The 24,761-nt window shown below is 41.2% G+C and overlaps 1 protein-coding gene across 1 annotated transcript; it reads right to left on the minus strand.

Moving 5' to 3' along the window:
- Positions 1-1,974: 1,974 nt before the first annotated feature.
- On the minus strand, positions 1,975-23,098 carry EREG (epiregulin). Its single transcript, XM_045473750.1, has 5 exons — positions 22,412-23,098; positions 8,634-8,720; positions 5,825-5,948; positions 5,059-5,208; positions 1,975-2,839 (listed from the first exon to the last, which is right to left on the minus strand). The coding sequence occupies exons 1-5, from the start codon at positions 22,458-22,460 to the stop codon at positions 2,758-2,760; spliced, it is 492 nt and encodes a 163-aa protein (XP_045329706.1). The 5' UTR covers positions 22,461-23,098; the 3' UTR covers positions 1,975-2,757.
- Between the last annotated feature and the right edge of the window lie 1,663 nt (positions 23,099-24,761).

Below are 24,761 nucleotides of genomic sequence, written 5' to 3' on the forward strand. Positions count from 1 at the left end.
CATTTTTTCCCTCCAAAGTCTACAGAGTGGATATAGGAGCAAAAATGACCACGTGGATCAGACATGAGCTTTTAAAAATCAGATTATTGAATTCAACAGAAATTAGAAACTGATACATATATCTCTAGCATGAAAATTGGTTTGATGCCTGACAGCACGTATTCTCAGTACTTTGGAGATATATAGAGAAATATGTATCGTGAGAATCTGTAAAGCAAGAAAGATAGACGAAACATGAGCCCAAATCTTTCCATTGTTGGAAATTTGAGCTGATGATAATCATCGTCGATATCTGCTCAGCATTGTCCTCATTAAAACAATTACTTCTGACATATTGTCACCAGCAAAAAGCAATCTGGGTCGCATCCTTTCATTATTTAATATACATTTATAAACAAAAATTTAACTTTTATAGGGGTTAGTTTTTTAAGCATTCGTAAGCAAAGATTAAAAACACCCCCAAACTACTTACAATTTGTTACTTAGTAAGGACTGAGACGTTTAAGAAAAACCAATATAACCCTCTTTGGTAAACAAAATAAGTGAATTGCTATTGATATCTTGGTAATTCAGTACATTTTCTTTGACACCAACAAGATCACTTAGAGTAAGCAGACTTCATTTACATCTAGTAGGCGTCAGTAACAATGTGTAGGACTTAAAAAGTATTCTTACACAGCACTTTTGATTTCAGCTATATTAAAAGGGAAATGGAAATATCGTTTTAGGTCTAAAAGTTTTATTTCTTTTTTTTAATGTTTATGTATTTATTTTGAGAGAAAGAGAGAGAGAGAGTAGGGGAGGGTTGGAGAGAGAGAAAGAGAGAGAGAACCCCAAGGCGACTCCAGAGTAAGGCTCAAACTCACAAACCACGAATGAGATCGTGACCCAAGCGGAAATCAAGAGTCAGACTAACCAACTTAACCCCTCCAGGTGCCCCTTATTTTATTTCTCTTTATCTTGTTTTTAAGTTTTTTGTGCTGTTGAATGGGCAACAAATGACTACAATTCTATGAATGAGCTCATGTGTCCATGTGTATTTGCATATGAATTTGTATATGACATAATATGCATATATATATATGTTTGCTTATATATGTGTTTGCTTATATATATGTATATTTTATGCACACACGCACGCGCCTGCACACACGCACGCGCGCACATGTTTTTCCTCTAATAGTGAGGGACCAGATCCAACACTTTAGAAAAGAGTCATGTGAGAGCACCATGGTACAAATAAAGGGATACATATGGCGGCAAGTCCTGGCACCTAGCACTTCAGAAGTCCGCTGTTGTTTATTTTCTCTTTGTTGCCTAGCACCTGCCAGGAAAAAAGGTGGACAAAGAGGAGACCCTCCCTAACAAGGTGTGTGATCCTGAGGGACTCTACCCAAAGGTCTAGTATTCCAAGAGGCAGTGTCCCCTGAGAGCTGGAGGTGTTGACAGCTGTGGTTCCTCACGCGGTTGCCCCCAAGTACCCTTAGTAACGCAACGAGACCATGGGCTCAAGCACAGGAGGAATCTTCATCTTTTCCAAAAAAATAAACAAAAGACAGCAAGCAGGGCCCTGGTTTCACCTCAGTGTCCAAAAGAAGGCATGGTTAAGTCTCTAAATTTTAAAAGTTTTCAAATGAATTTGTTCATTTGGGAAAATACACTATGGTCTATATTTCTTATTGTTTTCCACTTCCTACATCAGGATATGATTTTACACATTTAATCTTCAATTCTAGAAGGAGCTACTTACTGCATTGTTTTAAGTTAAAACTCTGTTGCATAGAAGATGAAATAACCATATTTTCCATCTTTAAACAATATACAGAATTACTGTCTTAGACTTTAAAATAATGATTAGTCCATCAAATTTTGGACTACGATTTAATCTTAGAATTCTTAATCAAAGTCCCTATGAAAACAAATACTTTTAAAAAGAAGCCCAAATTTTGGCTTCAAGTGTGGATTTTTTTAAAAAATTTTCTCATGAACATATGTTTCTCAAGAAACATCGTGAAGCTAGAAAACACCTACTATTTACATAAAAGATGGCGTAAAATGAAGTTGTCAATTCCTTTAATGCAAGAAGAATCTGCAGCTGGGTGACTCGTGTCCACAGGAGTTGTGAGCTGGCAGAGGGCACTGTCCACTTGCCCTCCAGGCCAGTCACCATGGAATCAGAGCTGAGGGTAGGGACTGAAGGATACAGCCCTTCTGGGTCTACTTCGTTCCCCGCGTGTAGTGCTTAGCACATGATATAGACTCGCTTCTCCCCAATTCCCATTGCATTAGTGTTCTGATACATGACACAGTGGTGCCATGCCATACATCAAACTGTGATACGGTCAAATCAATTATCGCTCATGCGAGGAATAGGAAAATATTCACTCGATTTGACCATATATATTTAGGCTTAACAGGAATCTGTCATTTGCTGACCCTTCCTGGGTGATGAACTGGACATCGCTCACTCCTAAGCATTGTGTAGCTGGCAAATGAGCTTTGAAGCTAAAGCATTTGGCCCAGGAAATTATTTCTTACAAAAATAGGACTTCTTTCTATATTATATATTTTGTATACATTATACATTAGCAAATAGTCTGTCAAAAATAAAACAAAAATAAAAAACTTTTCCAAGTATATTAAAAATGCACCATTGTTGACTTAACACATGATCCAACATAAATATTATTAATAAAATAGGAATATTAACATAATCAGGCACGCTGCGCATCCCTGCCCATAGCTGGACGGCAGCATTCAGACTTGTGGCAATGCTGGATCCCCTGACGTCACCCTTTCGTATTCCTTCTTTGGTTCTTTACTCTTTTGATTTCTGTACCTAGAAATATTCAGAAATTGAAACTGTTAGCACTGTAGTTAACAGTAAGAAGAACAAAGTATGCTAACAAAACAAACCAACATATGGACTCAAAAGAGACATGAGCACAGTGTTTCCAAAATGACAAAAGTCGACAGATTTAGGTTTGGCAAGAGAAAAAAAAAGGGGGAGAAGGGGTAGTATTCTGTGGTCAAACAATTTGGGGAGGAAATGGTGAAACACAGTTCAAGGACTCTTCAGAGGTTTTAACAAGTCCTGAAAATTACAAAATTCCAGGAAAGCATGTGACCATATTTAAGCCTGGGTGTTTTATTCTCTGTCTCTCTTTCTCTTTCTCTCTCATTTGTTTCTTTCCTTTCCCTTCTTTCTCTCAATCTCTCCCTCTGTCTTTCCTTCCTTCTTTTTTCTTCCTTCCTTCCTTCCTTGCTTCCCTCCCTCCCTCCCTTTCCTTTCTTCTTTTTCCCTTCCCTTTCCTTCCCTCCCCTCCCTTCCTTTCTCCTTCCTTCCTTCCTTCCTTCCTTCCTTGGTTTTTTCGTTCCTTCCTTCCTTCTAGAAAACTAGTATGTGAATACCATACTACATCATTACATTCTATCCATCACATTGATACAATGTTATCACCAAAAGCAATTAGAATAACTTCTTATTATTTATCAAGCACTAATTAGTGGCTGACAATGCCCTAAGTGCTATACATTCATTACTCATTCTATTCTCACATTCTCACATTGCCATTATCATCCTCATTTTATAGATGATGACAGTGAAGTACAAATGGGTTACATAAGGTCAAGTTCTGCCAGCTAGGATTCAGAATCTTCATTCATTCATTCGTTTGTTCAAGCTATCTTCCTAATATTTTGAGTTCATTTTCTACCCATTTTGGAGATGGGGCATGTAGCCTTGAGGAAACTGCACGTTTATGCTTAGTGGAGGAATACAATTTGAAAGCTTTTGTTTAGACACAGACACAGTTCTGCCACTTGCCAACTATATGAGCTGAGGCATGTCAAATGACCTCCCTAGGTCTCATTTCCCCAATCTTTATAAAGGAAAGGATTGTAGTCAAAGATCTTTTAGGGGTATTTCAGTTTTAGTAGTGTTCGGTTCTGTGATCATAACTAATTAGGAAGGCGTTTTAATTTGATGAATACTTAGAATCAATCATGGGCAAAATAAATTTAATCTTATAAAAGTAGCACACTTTCCGACCTTCACAAGTAGAAGCACATTGCTTTCAGCAAACAAACAAAATGACATCCACTCAAATCTTCACTGAAAAATTTGTACCAGCTCCAAAATAAGAAGGATTTCATGGAGACAGTTCAAGGTAGCTGCTATTAACTAATTCACACTGTTCCCAGACCCTGGTCTTAAACCCTAAAACACAACCAACAGTCTGATACACTGTCAGTAATTTCAAAACTCATTGTATTTTTTTTTTCTCAGTGATCAGCCTCCGTCAGTATAGTATTATACAACAGGCTGGGGTGTCACTGTTCTGGGAGACAGGAAAAAGTAAGCTCTTAACAACTGTCTGGAAAATCCTGTCTACGGGTCTGCTTTAAACTTTAAAATCCTAAGCCTCTAGGGTTATTAATTTACAAAGCACATGCTTTATGAAATACAAAATTTAACCTAATAATTAAATACAAATGGCTAAATATAACATTGACATCATGCCTTATGGTTTCTTTAACATGCATGATAATACTCAATGCTGAAAATGGTCCTGTCATTAATGTAGGAGATTTCTATCTGTATATTATAAAGAAAGAACTGATACTCTAAGCTTGGCTTGTACAGCTTATAAAGACAATAAATAGCAGAGCTAATATTAGAGTCAAATCCATATGATCTGCCACTGAAACTTCTTTTTTGTAAATATCATCAGTGGGGGCGCCTGAGTGGCTCAGTTGGTTAAGCCTCGAACTTTGGCTCAGGTCATGATCTCACAGCTTGTGAGTTCTAGACCCACAACGGGCTCTGTGCTCACAGCCCAGAGCCTGAAGTCTGCTTCAAATTCTGTGTCTCCAACTCTCTCTGCCCCTCCCCCCCTTAGAAATAAATATTTTAAAAAATTAAAAAAATACGTATCATCTGTGCAGAGTCCATCGTATCCCTCTAAATAACACTTTGTCCATAGTCTTGCCCAGTTTTTTAGCCTGCATTGTATAAACATAATACGTAGAAGCAGAGTGCAGAAACCACCGGCTTACCATCTGCAGAAGTAGTACATGGAACCGGCAACGATGACGAGAAACAAGAAAACGAGAATCACAGTCAAAGCGACATATTCTTTGCTCAAGGGCTGTTGGACGGTTAAAAAGAAGTGCTCGCAGCGGACCCCAGTGTAACCCACTTCACACCTACGGGAACATGGGAGAGAAAGATCGGTTATTTAAAAAAGAAATTATCATTAAGAATTCGTTTTGTAAGGAGTGGTCTCACACTGTGATAGAGGAAACCGACGAGGGTTGCTGACAGCTGTAAAGAGGAATTCAAAGACTGGCCTCAGAGCGGGGCCCACATTGATATCAGAGCTCCACACAGCTCTCAGCTTAACTGTGGTGCTAAGTGACAGGCTGGCCCAGCTGCCAGGGTGGCTGACAACCCACAAGGGTGTTTGGTAAGTTTTCGTAGGGTGGAGGTGCATTTTGTCTAAATCACTTCAATCAATCCTTAAAACAGGGGCTGATGTAGAAGTCCAGTGGAAAGACTAAAAGCAGAACCACCATCATGGTCTATGAGAAGGAGGCATCCAAGCCTATCCAACTCTGTACCCTGGAAATATCGGTACAATTTGAGAGCTACTGTTTCTTCCAGAACTTAAAAAAAAAAACATGCTTAATAACATTACTAATAGCACATATAACTGCATGCTAATAGTATGTATAAACTACAGCCCCTGGAAACACATCAACTTCAAACAATTTAAAAAAAAAGCGTCTAAAAAACATTATTTTTTTTTTTTTTGCATATTACCTGCAATAATTTTCACTCATGTCCACCAGGTAGATGCACTGTCCATGCAAACAGAAGCCATTCATGTCAGAGCCACACTTTGTTATTGACACTTGAGCCACACGTGGATTGTCTTCTGTCTGAACTGTGAAGGAAATGGAAAGTTGGGTATATTCCGCTGCCTTCTTCGAAGCATGAATCACCCTTTCATATAGTCATTGCTGAGCTACTGTAGCAAAGCAGGGCAGGTACCAATCAGTCGAGGAGACTTTTCAGGACTAAGTCCCTCTAGTTATCACAGTTCCTAGGCCAATAAACAAACATTTGACCCCTAAGGAGAAGGACCAACAGACTAAACAAACAAAATAAGACCTAGGCATTTAATTCACAAAGGATAATCTTGAAGGATAGAAAAGGAAAGTTTACGACACACAAAAATCAGTACCCTCCAAAGTTATTCACTTAACCCAAGTGTGTCTGATGTTTTTCAAATCTCCAAATAATTCTGCAGTTCATTACTCCAAAAGCAACTGCAAACTGAAGCCATTAATTAGTTCAAGAGAGCAAAGTTTTATAGTGGGTTTTTTTTATTTTATTTATTAACTAACTCACACTGTTCCCATACTCTGGCCCTAACCCTAAAACACAGCCAACAGGCTGATATACTATCAGTAGTTTCAAAACTCATTGTATTTTTTTTCTCAGTAATCAGCCCCTGTCAATACAGTATTGTACGACAGGGTGGGGTGTGAGTGTTTTGGGGGACTGCAAAAAAGTCAAAGATCTTTTAGGAAGGCATGTTTTGGTGTATATTCCCAAATTTTTGAGGGTACCATCAAAGAAATCAACCAAAGCCTCCCCAACATCTGTAACCATGAGAACTGAACTAGACAAATTTTGACTTCCAAATGCCCGGGGCTGGGCAAACACAACAGTGAAAATAGAAGCCTTTTTAGAAGTAGTGTTGCAACCTGTATGTAAAATTCATTTTAGGATTTTTAGTTACTGAAATGTGAAGGATGCTTATGAAATAATCAAACAATAGCATCTTGATTGTAATACTCCTGCTCAAAGAAATAAACAAGCAAACAATAACAAAAAAAGGGAAGGAGGCAGACCAAACTTCTAAAGAGTCCAGTGATGAAGGAAGAAAAGAGAAAAGAAATACTAATTCAAAGGAATGCATAACGTCCCAATGTTGATAGCAGTGCTATCTACAATCGCCAAACTATGGAAACAGCCCAAGTGTCCATTGACTGATGAATGGATAAAGATGCGGCATACACGCACACACACACACACACACACACACACACTGGAATGTTATTCAGCCATAAAAAAGAATGAAATCTTGCCATTTGCAACAACATGGACGGAGCTAGAGGCTATCATGCTAAGTGAAGAAAGTCGGTCAGAGAAAGACAAGTACCATATGAATTCACTCATATGTGGGATTTAAGAAACAAAACAAATGAGCAAAGGGAAAAAAGAGAGAGAGAGAGAGGCAAACCAAGAAACAGACTCTTTATACAGAACGAACTGATAGGAGGTGGGTGGGGGATGGGCAAAATAGGTGGTGGGGATTAAGGAGGGCACTTGTGATGAGCACTGAGTGTTATAGGGAAGTATTGAATCACTATATTGTACACCTGAAACTGATCTTACACTGTATGTCCACTAACTGAAATTTAAATAGAAACTTAAAAAAAAAAACCTAAATAGTGGAGGCATAACAAAAAGGAGGGTAAGAGAGAAGGTAAAATTATAGGGGCGCCTGGGTGGCGCAGTCGGTTAAGCGTCCGACTTCAGCCAGGTCACGATCTCGCGGTCCGAGTTCGAGCCCCGTGTCAGGCTCTGGGCTGATGGCTCAGAGCCTGGAGCCTGTTTCCGGTTCTGTGTCTCCCTCTCTCTCTGTCCCTCCCCCGCTCATGCTCTGTCTCTCTCTGTCCCCCAAAAAATAAATAAACGTTGAAAAAAATTATTGTGGGAAATACCCTGGTTCCTCAGGATAACCTTCGACTCAATATTCAGACTGAGTCTAAAGTAGAGCTCTCTTGAACCACATCCAGAGTCCTCAGGGGTCCCCGAGGAAAATATACTATGTGTGACTTCTCTCTGTGTTCCTATGCCTATGCACAGTGTTTGGCATGTATTAAGTACTCCATAAATATTTTCTGAATGAACATTGTAACTGAAAGAAAGGACATCATTTGTTCCTTTTACAAAAAATAACAACAAAATATATTGATTATCTACTGTGTACCAGGTTAAATTTGCCTACTTTGCCTGGGATCTAATCTCTAGCAATGGTTTCACAGCAAAGTTCTAGGGAATGGCCAAAAGGCATCTGATTTTCCTTGTCCTATCTCTTTAAGATCCACTCATTCCAGAGAACTAGATGCCCACTCCCTCTCCCACCAGTTATTCTTTTATATCATTTTTCCAGATCTAGTTCATAAATAAGGTGCTAAAATATTATCAGTACTATTATTTAAAAGTTTATTTATTTTTGAGAGAGAGAGAGAACACAAGTGAAGGACGGACAGAGAGAGAGGGTGAGAGAGAATCCCAAGCAGGCTCAGTGCTGTCAGCACAGAGCCCGACTCAGGGCTGGATCCCATGAACCAGGCAATCATGACCTGAGCTGAAACCAAGAGTCAGACGCTCAAGTGACTGAGCCACTCAGCGCCCCACCCCCACAATTATTTTGTTAACACAGAAGCTGTTCCTCTCCCCTTTTCTCTACACTGTCACATATTCATAGTCTTTGAGTTCATTTCTGTTAAGAATGTGTGACCGTCCGGGCCAGCACTGGCAAAGCTGGGCTCACCTAAAGCTGTACAGTTATCTTCGGATTCTCCTGGGATGCATGAAGGAATCACGGTGGTGCCGAAAACTGCTTGGAGAAGATGGCAACCTAATAACGGGGAAAACCAAATATATAAACAGTGCTTCAAAAAAAGAAACCTTGATCAGAGTTTCATGTAACCACACTACTTACAGGGTTGTTTTAATGATTTCAAGAATTTGATCCATTGAAACCATAAAAGAAACTGATTTGTAAAAACAGGAAATAATTGAAAATCAATGAGCCCCCAGCTCTCGGTCTAGGGGTAAAAACCTTGGCATGACATTCCTAATTTCAGATTTGCCCTGTTCCCAGGGTCAAAGACCTGATTTTGAAATTTGATTTCCTAGAAGCTTAGCAACAGAAATTGTAGAGACTTTCCACTATTTTGCTCCATGATGTGTTTGGAGCAATGCTCCAAGATAGAGCTTATTATTACACACACGCATACACACACACACACACACACACACACACACACACAAAGGCTTAACTGACAATCAGTTTCTATTTACAGTAACAACTAAACAGGACTCTCAACCATTGATATGTTCCTTTGTTGATTTAAGTGCCCAGCTTACTGTTTGCATTGTATTATGCACAAAAGTAGATTTTAATTAATAAAATGTAATCTAAGTAAAGTCAGAATATATCTTATCTAACGTGGGAGCGAACAAACACGCGAGATGAAGCACTGAGCCCTAGAATCCAGTTTCTGTCAGCCCAGTAAAAGTTTGAACAAGGCATTTCATCGTGTGTCCCCACTTGATAGGCCAATGTTGGAAAACAGGCTCCGGAATGACTTAAGTAGTTTCTGAATTCCATAGAAAGTGTAAGAAGAGTCCTTCCCATTGCACAAATGTTTACTGAAGAGGGTTTAGCTGCTTCTGTTCAGGAGTCAGGCATTTGTGCTTCACCCCTCTTTCTAGGCTAGACAAGTAACTTATATAATAAATACTAATGGTGGTGATGCAGTTGTGGATAGCAGTTAACATTTCTTGAGCATGTACTATATGCAGGCGTGGCTCTTGTCCTCTTTATCTATATTATCTCATTTAATCTACCCAGTGACTCTTTGAAGAAGCTACTACTGTTATCCCCACTAAGCATATGATAAAACTGAGACTTAAGGAGTTTAAGTAACTTTCCCAAGGGTGCATAGCAATGTTGTTAATGGGCCACATTATAGAACCTGGAAAGGGGCAATAATACAGACATCACACAGACAAACCAGGGTAAATATGATTGAAGCAGAGTATTTTAATGCTCTAGGGAGGCAACCAAGTGTGATGGAAAGGCAATCCTGGGGGAAAACTTGGGTTATGTGATTTTGGACAAATTAATTAGTTTCTCTGGCTCTAGATTTCCCCCACCTTACAGAGTTTGGGGGCGAATTAAATTAAATGATCTTTTTCCAAAATGCCTAACACACCAGAGACTCCCACAGATGTTCCAGGATACTCAGGGTCTAGCCTCTAGTTTTAGCAGTATGTGTGCGTAGTGCCCTCTCGTGGTCTATAACAAGATTACAAATCTCTTTGTAATTTGATATTTTAAAGTATGATTTAATCCAAGTAATAAAAGATTTTATCATATTTTTTTTCTCGATCAGAGGAGACATGGATATGTTAAACATACTGCATATTATTGCTAAAAACTACATTACACATCTGCATCATAGCTTCTAATTTCGTAAGTTTCAAACTTGACCCTTAGAACAATCCTATGAAGTAGTTAGTAGCCCCCCCCCAAATTTAACATCAGGGAAGTTAAATTAAATGTCTTGTCCAAAACCGATTACATAGTGAGCATAGAAAGTAAGAGTTAGAATCTATGTTTGGACAGCAAGTCTCATAATCTTCCAATGATTTGACAATGCCTTTTTTGACAAGTTTAGAACTATCTCCTTCCCACCCCAGATTTCTCCTACAATATAAATAACTGCTTCAGTTGCTCATAAAGGAAAAAAAATCATCTTTCTTAAATAACAAAAAAAAAAAATCCTAAAGTCTGGATTTCATTGTCATTTGAACAGAGATAGAAAAAGATAATTTGTTCCACACAGCTATTTTTTTTAATATTTATTTTTGGGAGAGAGAGAGAGAGAGAGAGAGAGAGAATGCACTCGCGAGGGAGGAGCAGAGAGAGAGGGGGACAGAGGATCCAAATGGGCTCTGTGCTGAGGGGCTGGAACTCAGGATCCCTGAGATCATGACCTGAGCTGAAGTCAGACGTTTAACCGACTGAACCACCCAGGTGGCCCTCTCTATATATCTTTTTATGAAGAATGAGCCATCAACCAGGCCAGCTTTGTTCCACTTCTCAATATAATTTGGCCATGCATTTTCCTATGGCAGAATTAAACCCTTTAACTTACACAGTCCGCTCAACACAAACAGGAGCTCTAGCTGTGTGTTTTTACATTCTTGGTGCCGGTCTTCCTCCATGCTTCTTCATCTGAGGAAGGCTTTGGAGAAAACTTTACCAGTGCTCCTACCAAGAATTTCGCCCATCAGCCCCGTCCACTGTGCAAACACACATTTGAAGCTCATTTCTCTATCCTTTGTGGAAATCAGAAACTAGCCTTTCCTGTTTGGATCTGCTTACACCTGCAATCTGCAACTATTATAGAATTCAGCTAATTGTTTTGGGGTGTTGCTTCTTAGTCTTTTTTTTTTTTTTTAAGGTTTTTAGTAGTTGTTAGTTTTTCCACTGTTGGAAACTTTGTTCCATCTGGTCAGGCCACAGGTGACATATTTGTCTTTGTGAATTAAAGAATGTTCAGTGCAGGGCGTGTCTCCACAAAAACTGGGCTCTGGTAACCTGTGACTCTCCCTTGGACATCGTCCATCGCTTGGGATGGTTTCTGCGAGACTAGCTCTCGCTGCATGAATTGAACATCCGGGTCTTTTACAGATGAACTGGTAAATAATTTTAAATGCTTGCCTCAAATGAAAGACTGCACTCCATCATGGATGTACATAGCCAATAAAATAGCAAAATTGGTTCTAAAGCTGTGTCCCTCTGCATAGCTCTGTTTCTTTAAAAGAATGATTCTCGAGCTTCTGTCAAGTTCGTCTCTGCTCCAGGCCCTTGCAAACTCGAGTAGGTGGAGCTGATCAAAATATTTAAAAAGGGAACCCATGGAGAATTCTGATATCCACCACCTTGTGACCCTTAGGAAACACTACTCATTACTTTAAAGTCAGACAGGGAAGGAATAGACGTTAAAGTCATATACATACATTTCCTTAATCTTACAGGTTTATTCCCTGCCGTTAGTGTTATTTGAACAATGATGGTCTATGATTCTATTGCAAATATTGTATTTGAGTTTTTGATTCTTGACCATGGGTCTCTGCTAAGAAAATATTTCACTAGGATATTAAGGATTTTGGAGAGTGTGTGTCCAGAAAACAGATCTGGTGACAAGCCGTACGTGGTAACTGAAGTATAGAGGAACTGCGTGCAAGGTGGGATGGGGCAGACGATCTGTAAACTCAAAACGGTCTCTTGGCACTCTGTTTCAAGAAATGCAAGAAAAGTCAAATTTCCATCAGAGGCTATTATTTCTGTCAAATTTCCCAAATGAGTTTTAGGAATTTGATGCACACCTGCTCCTCTCTGTACCTTCACCTTTCAGAGATTGTGTTTCAATGAAATCTCGCAGGTGCCAGCAGGAAGTGGTGTAGGTGATTCACAGGATACAAATCACCTCTACTCGGTGAGTCAGGGCCGAGCCCACATCCTTACACAATATTGGGGCACCGTGCGTGGGAGAAGAAGTTTGAGGATCATTATCTGAATGGGGGTAGCACGAAATGCCATGGGCCCTGAGGCGCTAAGAAGTGCTTGCCCAACAGTCAGGACGAACGCCAGATGTAGAAAATGTCTTTCTTACTGCATGGGGTTTCCTTCACCTTGCTTCCTGACGGCTGCACCGAGGGGCTCAATCAGAAGGAGGCTGCGATTTGGGGATTGGCTGACCAAGCCGATACTGCAAAGTCAAGGGCAATTCTCCAGGAGAAAATGGCTTTCCTGAATAGCAATGAAGCAAAGAAAAATGACCCCAAATAAAATGAGGTAGGTTACAGAATGAAAGAAATCATCTTATTTTCCCAATTTAACCTTTCAGAATATTTAGACCAGAACGGTAAACTCATAATGAATCATGATATTTGCCCATCCCAAGCAGGTATCAAAATCCGCTTTGTTCACGCTTTTGGTGTGGTCACGTGCCTACCCTGCTCTCGGACTGTTAGTTTTCTACCTTCTTCCATGGCAGTCTATAATTTTGGAATTTGTCTGTAACATAGTAGGCTTGTTAGGTCTTGTATAATTTCAAAGAGTGAATATGCTTTCACCATTTCCAGATGCCTTGTTGTTTAAAATTAAAATTTACTATGAGATAAGGTGTGGCTTCACCTTGGCTAAAATAACTATAAACTCTTTATCACGTCAGATCCCAAAAAGAACTCTGTCAGTATTTTTGAACATAGTCTCCTTCCCTACATGGAAAGAGAGAGAGACAGAGAGAATATAAATCTTGCCTTTTTCCAGAAATCATTCTCTTCCTACAGCTTTTCAGTGCTAACCTCATAACTAAGCTTCATTAAAAAATAAATGTAGGGGTGCCTGGGTGGCTCAATCGGTTGGGCATCCGACTCCAGCTCAGGTCATGATCTCACCATTCATGAGTTCGAGCCTTGCGTCGGGCTCTGTGCTGACAGCTCAGAGCCTGGAGCCTGCTTCAGATCTGTGTCTCCCTCTCTCTCTGCCCCTCCCCTGCTCTCACTCTGTCTATCTTTCTCAAAAATAAATAAACATAAAAAAATAATAAATGTAAAAACCAACTATAACTGTTCAAATAAACAGGATGAAACCAGAAGTTGATATATAATAACAAGTTACAAATAAGTATTTTTTTTAAGTTTATTTATGAGAGAGAGAGAGAGGAGGGGAGAAAGGGGGAGAGAGAAAGAATCCTAAGTAGGCTCCATGCTGTCAGCACAGAGCTCAATGTGGGGTTCAATGTCATGAACTGTGAGATCATGACCTGAGCCGAAACCAAGAGTCAGGAACTTAACGGACTGAGCCACCCAGGTGCCCCAAATTAGTATCTCTTTTAATTTTGAGTCTTAAAAGGTCGCCATAGGATCTTCCTTGCCAAATGGCAAGAAAAGATTTATTAGGCCATGCTTTTTAATTCATAGGCATGAAATAACACTCTTCAATTCTAGTAGTAATTCCTAAATCATACTTCAATGTTCTCATATATTTTAGTCATCATACAATACTGTACTTAAAGCTATTCAGTTGAGAAGCAGTGAGTTAAAATGTGAAGGTATAGTTTACTTCACCCTAAAAATGGATTTAAAGATGAATATCTTATTCACAATGGAAGTATTCTCATAATGCAGGAGAATGCATATCAACTCTTGTGGAAAAGGTACAATTTATACTAACCTGGGTGTTTGGAATTTTTTGATGAAGAGCTCTAAATGTGGAACTTGCATTCCTTAAAAGCCAAAGTTTCGGGGTGCCTGGGTGGCTCAGTCAGTTAAGCGGCCGACTTCGGCTCAGGTCATGATCTCACGGCTCGAGAGTTCGAGCCCCGCGTCGGGCTCTGTGCTGACAGCTCAGAGCCTGGAGCCTGTTTCCGGTTCTGTGTCTCCCTCTCTCTCTGCCCCTCCCCCATTCATGCTCTGTCTCTCTCTGTCTCAAAAATAAATAAACGTTAAAAAAAAAATTTTTTTAAAAAGCCAAAGTTTCATCTCTAGAGTATTCCAAATCTCCTATTGAAACTATTTTTTTTTTCTTTAAGTTGTTACGTGGGAAGTATTTTTATGACCCTGTCTGCCTCTACTCCCTTTCATCTTACTTCTCACACCTATCCCTACTGATCCAATTCAGAAATTGAAATTACTATCACATTACTGTCTCAGAAGAAAGACCTCGGAAAGGAACAAGTCTGTACTATAACTGCTCGCCATGAGCCTTCTTTTCATTACGGCCATATTATGGCCTGAAGCTTTGAATGCTTAACGGCGTTTTTAGAAGCACATTGGCTAGCATATCATTCATTCTTTATAGATGCCTACTGCCAAAAATGAATTTGCCAAAACACAGAGTTTTAATAAGTGACCATCAAGAAAGAAAGGAGAGAACAAATACATAAAAGGTAATTTTTAAAGCCTCAAAGTTAATTATACTTCACGCACAGGAACTGTGTAATGTAAGCAGCACATAGAAGCTGCTAAGAAATTTTATTTTGTGAAAATACATTTTTTTTTTTTGGTTAACTTGGGGGACTTCAACTTCAGTGAAAAGCCCATTTGCATCGGTAGTGTGATAGGAAGGTGGAAAGGGCTTAGTTATACTCTATAAATGGAAAAGCAGGGGGTAGCTTACTTACTTTTAGTAACCATATATGTCAAATTCCATAAATATTGAGATTTTTCTCTATGCAAGAGATTGGACAAAATGCTGACAGGAAAATTAATGCAAAAGACAATTTCTGTCCTCAACAGAGTTAATAGGCTAGAGACCTGGCGGGGAGAAGCAAGGAGAGAAGTGAGAGGTGATGCCAAGTTCCTGAAAATACCAAGGATGGTGATGCCATTAAAAGAGTAGAAAACATAGGCAGGGCAACAGTTTGTGGTGGCATTTGCAGCTAGGGGACATGAAGGGGAGACAGAATGAATAAAGGAATTTGAGATCGTATTTCATATATGACCTGTTTTTATTTATGAGGCATTTGGGAATACAGTTATTTTTTTAAAGTTTATTTATTTTGAAAGAGACAGAGAGAGAGGGAGGGAGGGAGAGGGAACACGAGCAAGAGAGGGGCAGAGAGAGAAAGAGATTGAGAATCCAAGCTGGCTCCACACTGTCAGCACAGAGCCCAAACCCATGACCCACAAGATCATGACCTGAGCCAAAGAGTCAGAGTCTGATACTCAACTGACTGAGCCACCCATGTGCCCTGGGAATATAGTTCTTAGATAAAAGAATAAGAATGGATTTGTGGAGTCTATTTGAAAGTCATATGTGGAAATACGACCTTTAAAGGCATAGGAGTGATTCAGACGTTCCAAGGTAAATCACATGGAATGGAAAATAATAGCACTTTGGGAAATGGGTGATGAGGAATGGATAGAAATGGCCAAGAAAACTGGAGAAAAAAAAATAAGTTCAGTGTTGTGGGATCCAAGAGAGCACTGAGTTTTAAAAGGAGGCATGGGGTGGTCAGCAACACAGTGATTGTAGAAAGTCATTCATTATGATGAATGGCTCCATCGTAAATAAGATTCACCTTTATTCAAGGCAACTGGTGCTAAATCAGCAATAAAAATTGCTCACTTGATTTTTTTTTAAACACTAGCATTGATTTTGTATTTGCACCTGCCATTAATATTAATTTTACTTGTCTTGGCAACTCAAGCACTAATTCAAACTGTGAATTATGAGTGGCAATGTGTTATAGCAATGGAAAATACATTAAGCTTGTGGTTCTCAACCTGGAGTAATATTGTCACCTGGGGAACATTTGGCAATGTCTGGAGACATTGTTGTCACAACTGCGTAGGTGCTACTGACATCTAGTGGGTAGAGACCAGAGTTGCTGCTCAACTCCCTGCAATGCACAGGAGAGCCCACAACAAAGAATTAGCTAGTCCATAATGTAAATAGAGCCAAGGCTGAAAAAAACCCCTGCACTAGACCTGTTAGGTATGGAGTCCACCTCTAGCTCAGATAATACTTTTATCCCACTGTAGCTCCTGCAACTGAGTTTCCTTATCTCTGAAAACAGAGACCTAAGGAGTGGAGTGGACTGGGGAGGGGGTGGGAGGAGATGGAACTTTTAGATTACTCTAAGGTTCCTTTCATTTCTAAAACAATACTTCTCTTTCTCTTACTAACGATCCATCATCCAGTCATATACTGCTCAGTCCCTCTCTCTTGTTCTCTCTCTCTTTCTCTCTCATACACACACACACACACACACACACACACACAGTGCCGATATACTTAAATTTTATTAGGTATACCGTCAGTGAACACAGACTATATTAAGTGTTAGAAATGAGAAAAATAGGGAAGAAAAAATTCTAAACTTTATTATTAAACACATTGAATTTTCAAAAACTATTGCATAGTCTCCAAATATTTTGCTTCTCAGACACATTTTCAAAAGACAGCTTTGAGTTCGACACATAGTGATGAGAACTTTGAATAAAGTACCATCCTAATTGTCCATCCAACAAACCTGTACTGAGTGTTGAAAACAAGTCAGTCATGAAGTGGATGGTCAAAGAGAAACACGGTATCAGTAAGGCGACTTGGGGCTGACACAGACTTACAATGGGACTTAAAAAGGGCAGGACCCAGGATGGGCGTGGTGCAAAGGAGGCAGAGGTAGGTTGCACGTTTATTTTGGAGTGGTGGGAGAAAGGAGGAGGGGGGTAACTGAGAAGGTTTGATACTTCTCTTCAGTCTTTTTTTTTTTAAGTTTATTTATTTATTTTGCGAGAGAAGAAGAGAATATGAGTGAGGGAGGGACAGAGAGAGGGGGAGAGAGAGTATCCCAAGCAGACTCCGTGCCACCAGCATGGAGCCCGACATGGCACACGAACCATGAGATCACGACCTGAGCCCAAATCAAGAGCTGGAGGCTTAACGGACTGAGCTGCCCAGGTGCCCCACTTCTCTTCAGTCTTAAAAGGTGAGTAAAGCTTTTGCCAAAAGGGAAGTGTGAGCTGGGGCACAGTAGAGGGCACAGCATATTCAAGCAGGGAACCTTACACACTGGGTTACTTCTTTTTTTTTTTTTTTTTTTAATTTTTTTTTTTCAACGTTTATTTATTTTTGGGACAGAGAGAGACAGAGCATGAACGGGGGAGAGAGAGAGGGAGACACAGAATCGGAAACAGGCTCCAGGCTCTGAGCCATCAGCCCAGAGCCCGACGCGGGGCTCGAACTCACGGACCGCGAGATCGTGACCTGGCTGAAGTCGGACGCTTAACCGACTGCGCCACCCAGGCGCCCCTGGGTTACTTCTTTTTAAGTCTGTTTTCTCACTTGGAACTGGGAATATTAATACCTTTCCCAGCCTAAAGGGAGTTATTGTAAGGATGCAACGAGGCTTTTTCTAAGAAAGCACTTGATGGTGATAATGGTGATAACAGCTCTAATTTTAAAAGTGCTTTTTATTATTTTATAATATCATCAGAGTAATTAGATTTGTATACAATTACCTGACAACATAGCTGCTATGATCTCCATTTTACAGATGAGAAAACTGAGGCTCAGAGAGGAATAAATCTTTCTGAAAGTATGAAATAAAGGAACAGGGGTATGGAAACTGTCTTCCATACACAATGTCTCTTGACTCAAAACTATAATGTTTGACATATGTAAACATGTGTGTGTTTATATATAAGTATGAGAGGGGGGCTTTTTCCCTTTCCTTGGGGGAAAGTTATATTTATATTCAGGAGATATATATATATATATATACACATATATATATATATATACATATATATATGTGTATGTGTGTATACATATATATATCAGAATATATATCCGATATATATATCATATATATAACATATATATATTTATATCAGATATATATATATCAGAATATAACTCAGTTATATTCAGGAGGAGTTATATTTAACTCACTTTCATGCCTCAAATTTAAAATTCAGGATTTTGGGGCGCCTGGGTGGCTCAGTCGGTTGAGTGTCTGACTTGGGCTCAGGTCATGATCTCGCAGTCTCTGAGTTCGAGCCCCGCGTCGGGCTCTGTGCTGACAGCTCAGAGCCTGGAGCCTGCTTCATTCGGATTCTGTGTCTCCCTTTCTCTCTCTCTGCCCCTCCCCCGCTCATGCTCTCTCTCTCTCTCTCTCTCTCTCTCTCTCTCTCTCTGTCAAAAATAAATAAACATTTAAAAAAAATTTTTTTAATTCAGAATTTTGACCTAAGAAATTAAGGGTTAACATTTTTTTTCATGACAATTATCAAAGCATCTTGTATATTGTAAATAGTAGCCTGGTTAACAAAATCATGACTTTAACCTAGAATGTCACTGAATCTTCATTGGCCCTATCATTAGACACCCAATTTTACATAAACCGTATCACCAGAGGACACGGAGTCTGTTACGTTACTTCATTTTTTGCAAAGGTTCCAGAATTGCCATGCCAAGGTGATGGCTGCGAGGATCATTCTCCCTAAGAATCCCTCCTATTACAGCTTTGGGGAATCTTCCCATTTTCGTCCAAAGCAATGGTCCCCACGGCAGTTGCAGCCATATTACTTAGGCAATTTGCATAGGCCAATACCCAGAGCGAAGACTGACAGGTGTGGGAACCACACCTTCACTTCCAGTCTTTGTGAAGGGGATTTCTTACATGTCATTTGCATCTCTCAGCTTATCATGAACTAGGAAATGGAAGATTCTTGGGCAAAAAATGGACAGAAGGCATTCAAGTTCATTTTTTCCAAAACGACTTGGTGCGTATTGTACTTTTTTCTTCCAAGGAAGTATGTTTATTTTCTCACTGTTGGCAGAGATGTGCTATAGATTAGATTAGATTCCATCTTAGTTCCTTATTGGTATTATGTTAAATTCACTATAATATAAAAAGATACCGGGAATGAAAAAAGGCATAAGTACGCTTCTCCTTACCTATACGTCTAGGTACATGCAGAAATAAGGCCTCAGTTGATTGGTATAATGACTCCTTGGGAATAAAAGTCATTTCCTAGAAATTGCATTCATTAAAAATGCTGAATGTCGGGTAAGTAAAAATTCAACATATTTTAGCACCGCTTAAGAAAACAGTGACATGTTTTCTGGGCTTGATTTTGAGTGACACCTTACAGATACCATCTTTGTACATATGCTTGTCCCGATAACGGATTCTAAGCCTTGGGGCAGCCTCCAGACTACTCTGAAACATCTTTATTAGAACCTGTGATTTTTATTATGCTCCTGATGATCCTGAGACCCTCTGGCTCCTCCCACATCGCTCCCGAAAGACCATGCCATTGACTATCATCTCTAAGTCCTTGTAAGGTATTTGACTTCACTTAGGGTTAGTCTCTTCATTTGTCACAGGGCTAATCACACCTACCTCACAGAGTGATTTTAAGGAATAAATGAGATGATTGTGCATAAAGCACTCAACACGCAACGTGGTTAGCTCACAGGTAGCATTTGGTAACTGTCCGTATCTTTCCCAACTCCCGGATTTGGGCCCCGGTGCTGAACCACACACCCCAATTACCCAAATTGTTTTTTTGGTAAGATGATGGAGGAAGGCAGACAGGTGATGCCAATACTCAGGCAGTTCATAAACTCTCAGGGTCAACAGGAAAGATCCGAGACGAGCCAATGTCTCACTGAGACGTGTGCTGCTTATATTTTCAGGAAAGAATGCTTATTCTGCTCAATTCTCTGTCGTTGTGCAGTGAAGTAGGACTAAACTATCTTAGAGATGGCATTCGGGAACATGCTCAAAAGCGCATCTGGGTATCAGTGAAAATGCTGGATTTTAGACTAAGAACCTTTCTAAACATTAGCTGCAGAACTCAAGATAAAAATTTCTCCTCTTTGTTCTGGGCCAATCACAAGATTAGAAATGATAGTTCAGCTCTAAAACGGCAGATTACTTATAAATGTGTTATCTGGTTTGGGGAATCTCAACCATGTACTTAGTATTGAGTAAGCTAAAAGTGCTGACAAATCCAGGTGTGACCTTCCTCAGTTGAGCCCTGCTTTTCTACAGGAACTTGGGTCACACTTCCCCAGTATATAAAGCAAGAACATCAATATCAAATATTTATAAAATTTAAAAGTAACCAATTGATTGTATGAATGCGTAGCAGTTTAAATCTGCACGTGTTGGAGGCAGAGGATGAAACTGAAGGCATCTATATTTTTTCCACAGTCATACACATACTTTCCACCAAAAAAAGGCAGGAACAAAATATTTGCTGAAGTCTGAACTAATCTTTGGAAGAACAGGCATTTGGGAAAAGTATTTCTAGGTAATCTTTCATTGGGGGTGGGAGTCAATTTCAAAAATACCAGGTGGCCTTGTCTTTTGTTACATATGCTTTAGAATAAGACTATCGGACTTGCATACCTGATTAGAGTATAGAGATATGACAGAGAACTTCAAACAGGAACTTTCCTAGTGGCAGAGAAATATCTAAACAAACTGGGAAAACAGAAACTGACCTAGCTCATTTGGAAATGGGCTTGGCGGCTGATGAAATAGGTGAACTATAATTAAGTAATGCAATAAAGGAGTTAAACACTTTCATGACAACAAAAACACACACAACACACTCTCTAGGTGGGTAGTCACCAGGTTATTCATAGGCTCTTGCTGTCTCAAATTAGAATATTCAATGAGTGGCCCAGAACAGACACTTGCATTGTTCCCAGGCAGCCCTACAGGTGGAAAGAAAAAAAAGCACGGAGCCTTTCTGACCTCTAGGTTCATTTCTAGCTCTAGGAAGACAGTCCCCTTTCCAATTGTATTTTTTTCACAGACCCTTCAAAGCAAAGATAGCCAAGCCAAATCATTTACTGAGAATCTTCTAGCAAATCACTCTTAGCACAGTTTTGGCAGAAACCACAGACCCAGTTTCTACTTCAGTTCCTAAACTTGTACAAGTAACTTCCAACTATGCATAGTATGCATGTCATTAGGTCTCCCAATCCCTGAGATAAGGCGTGTCGAAATAATAATTTAACTGTCACATCCTGCATAGGTAGAGTTAATTTGTTAAGGGAATTTGCCCCATTGCAACCCCAGAAGGAATGTGCGGCTGGCAACTTTTATTTCCTTATTAAGGTTTTCCTATACACCTCCAAATCCCTCTTGAAATTTAAGGAATTAGAAACGATATTTTTTTTTTCAAACCAGAAAGTTTACAAAGGATCCTCTTCTCCCCCTCCCTCCTCCTCCCCCCCCCCCCCCCCCCATCCGCAAGAACTAAATCATCTCAAATAGACAGGCATCCAACTCATCAATTTCAGGCTATGGGGTGCAATAAACAGCAAGAGAAAATTGCCTGACGGGTCTCCCGCGGTGCAGGCTGGGGGGCGTGGGGGTCCAAGGGCTGGAAACAGCTCCAGGACCCGCCCATGTCCCTCCAGCTTCTCGGACGCCAGACCACGTTTTAATTCCGTGGCGCCTGGAGCTCCAGCAAAGCTGCCACCTGCGTGCACCAGCGCCCCCGTGAACAACCAGACACGACAGAGAAAACCGAGGGCGAGACCGGAGGAAAAGCGCTTCTCTCCAAAAGGTCTCTTTTGCCCGGGTCCGGTCTCTACTCCCGCCCTTTGACCCGGTCCCCACCCGCCCCCCTCCAACAAGAAAGAACAGAACTTGAAATGTTAACAGTGCTTTCCCGGCCTCTGGATTTCCAGAACTGACAACGTTTCTAAAGAAAGAAACAAAAACTTTGCAACGTCGTCTGTGGCCTGTTAGCGAGCTGCATTAATTCAGGCATAACATTTGTGGCAATGGTTAATTCATCGATGAAAGGCATTTTTAACACCGATACCCGCCTTTCCCATCCCACCCCAATCGGTCCCCGGCTTGAGGACAAGACGGACTCGCGGAACCGCAGACGTCATTTTAAACGGGGTGCACTGCACCCTGGGGGGGAGGGGAGGAGGGATCTCCGGGCTTCAGCGAGCCCCGCGGAGGGGAGGCGCGGGCGGGGTCTTACCCAGGCACAGCAGCAGCGCGGGGACGCGGCCCGCGCGTCGCGCCTCCATTGTCCTTCCCGCCGGGAGCAGGGAGCGGCGGCGCGGGCGCTCGGGCCGGGCAGCGGGCGGCGGCGCGGGGAGAGCGCGGGGCTGCGGCTGGAGCACGTCGGGGAGCCCGGAGCGGTCGCGCGCCACGGCCGCGTCCCTCTGCCACCCGCTCTGTCCAGCAAGTGAGCTCAACAGGCCGGCGCTGCCACCTTTATAGTTGTGGGGAGGGCCCTCGGGCTGGAGGACACACTAGCGGGGTGAGGTTGAAAGAGTCCAGAGTTTCATAACAGGTCCGGGGGAGGAGCGGCCGGAGACTGTCCGGATGTCATCCTGTCATCCTCCCTTTCTGAGCACCTGAGAGTGCTTGAGGAATTAAAAAAAAAAAAAAAAAAAATGTCCTTCTGCTTAGCCGGGGACTACTCCCCAAACTTTTCCATCCCCATCTCCGACCTCTGCGGGAGGAGGTGGGGAGCGTGGACCAGATGGATCGGTTTGCTCGGTGGGGTCACCTGCCCAGGAGCGGGTGGTGTTAGCCGCTTGGGTGACAGGCCTAACTTGAATCAAAGTCAGTCTTCCAGCCAGGGCTGGCGTTGGTCCAGCGTGCGCTTTTGGAGAGCCGCGCGTGCCAGTGAGTGACTTGTGGTCATCCTTGAGCTTTGTCAGTGGCTCAAGAGTCGTCCTGGCCTGTATTCGCCACTGCCCGGAAGCGCCTTTCGTGTCCCCACTCTCCTTCCCTGCAGCTCCGCTTCCAGCGTGGTGCCGGCATTTACAGCTTCAAAGTCTAGTCATGAACAGAAACCCTAAATTATCCGATCTCTGTCCAGTTTGCTGCCCATCAGGCTGCCGCTTTTGATTTTGCTTCAGCAGATTGTGCCTTACTCCTCTCACTTCCCTCTACAAACTCTTTGCGTGATGCCACAGACCTGCCGCAGTGTGGACCAAACCAGTCTTTTCAAACTCGGCTTCCCGCTGGTATACCAGACGAATTGTCTCAGCTCTGCTGGGCTGCAAAACTCTCCTCCTGCCTCTGCTGATGGGGTCACAGTTTGGGGCAATGACGGCCTTTTACTGGAGCTGGCCAAGTCCTTCTCATCTTGTTGTTTCTCCAGAAGGGCCTGGACTTCTTGAGCCTCGGGGGATCTCTTTTCGCTCTGATCTCTTATAGCTTGTATTGTTTTTCTTCCCCCGGAGGTTCATAGAATTCTAGATCTCATACTTCACACGTGGTGAAACTACTTTGTGTTGGGTTTTTGGTTTGTTTTCTTGTTTGTGAGTCTTATGTTTAGATCTGTATGAATACATAAATTGTCTTACTTTTCCTTGTATTTCCCTGTAGGGCATAAGAAGTGAGTCAATTTAGCGGTGATGAAAACATATTTGAATAGAAAATGGAATCTGCTGGATGGTGAGAGCCCCTTACCTTTCTACGTTTTTTTTTTTTGTGTGTGTGTGTGTTTTGTTTTCTTGTTGTTCCTTTCCTTTTTTGTTTTGTTTGTTTGTTTTGACTTTTTTCTTCCTCACCCCAAGGGGTGCCTGGTAAGGTCCAGAACTCTCTTGTTGGCAACAACTACTTCATCCCCCAGGAATGAAGCTCACGGGTCTTGCATTTAGGCTGTCTGCATGTGAATCCCTGGACAAGTTCTTTAATCTCCCTCAGTTTCCTCATATGTAAAACAAGGATAATAATAGTATCTAACTCATAGGAAGATAATGAAAGTGTTTCCCACAGTGCCTAGCACAGAGTTCACATGTGTTAAAAATACTTATGATTGCACGTAAATACTGATGCATAGCATGATAGTACTTGGACAGTATTCATGACTTAAATGAATTAATGAACAGAGGGATAGAGATAGGATTTGGGGTTCCTAAGTCTAGCTTCTGAATCTACCAAGAAACGAGCAGTAAGTGACCTCTCCCTTAACTGGTCTTTGGTAAAAGAACTCGTGGAACCAAGAAAGATGATCCTGGCAATGCGTTAGTTTTATGGAGCGTTGAGAGCGATCCCCAGTTCGGTAAATTAGAATTTGGAAAAGGGACCACTGGCTACATAATGCCTTTTAAAGTTTTCCACCTGGTCTCTGGAAAAGAAATAGCTCTAGTGTCTAAAACACTAGAGCAAAACTTGAAAGAATGGGGTGTCACCTGGAAATGTTTCCTTATTCTGCACACAGATGCTGTCAGATACTTGCAAGGAGTGACAGGAAGAGGAATTTTATTAGTCCTGATTAATGTCCTGTTTCATTAAATACAGTGTTGCGCTTTGTGCTCAAAAGAAGGATGGGGTGGGAACGCGTTGGGGAGAATGGGGTCATGCTGCAA

Source organism: Leopardus geoffroyi, chromosome B1, assembly GCF_018350155.1.
Source record: "Leopardus geoffroyi isolate Oge1 chromosome B1, O.geoffroyi_Oge1_pat1.0, whole genome shotgun sequence".
Classification (NCBI taxonomy): domain Eukaryota; kingdom Metazoa; phylum Chordata; class Mammalia; order Carnivora; family Felidae; genus Leopardus; species Leopardus geoffroyi.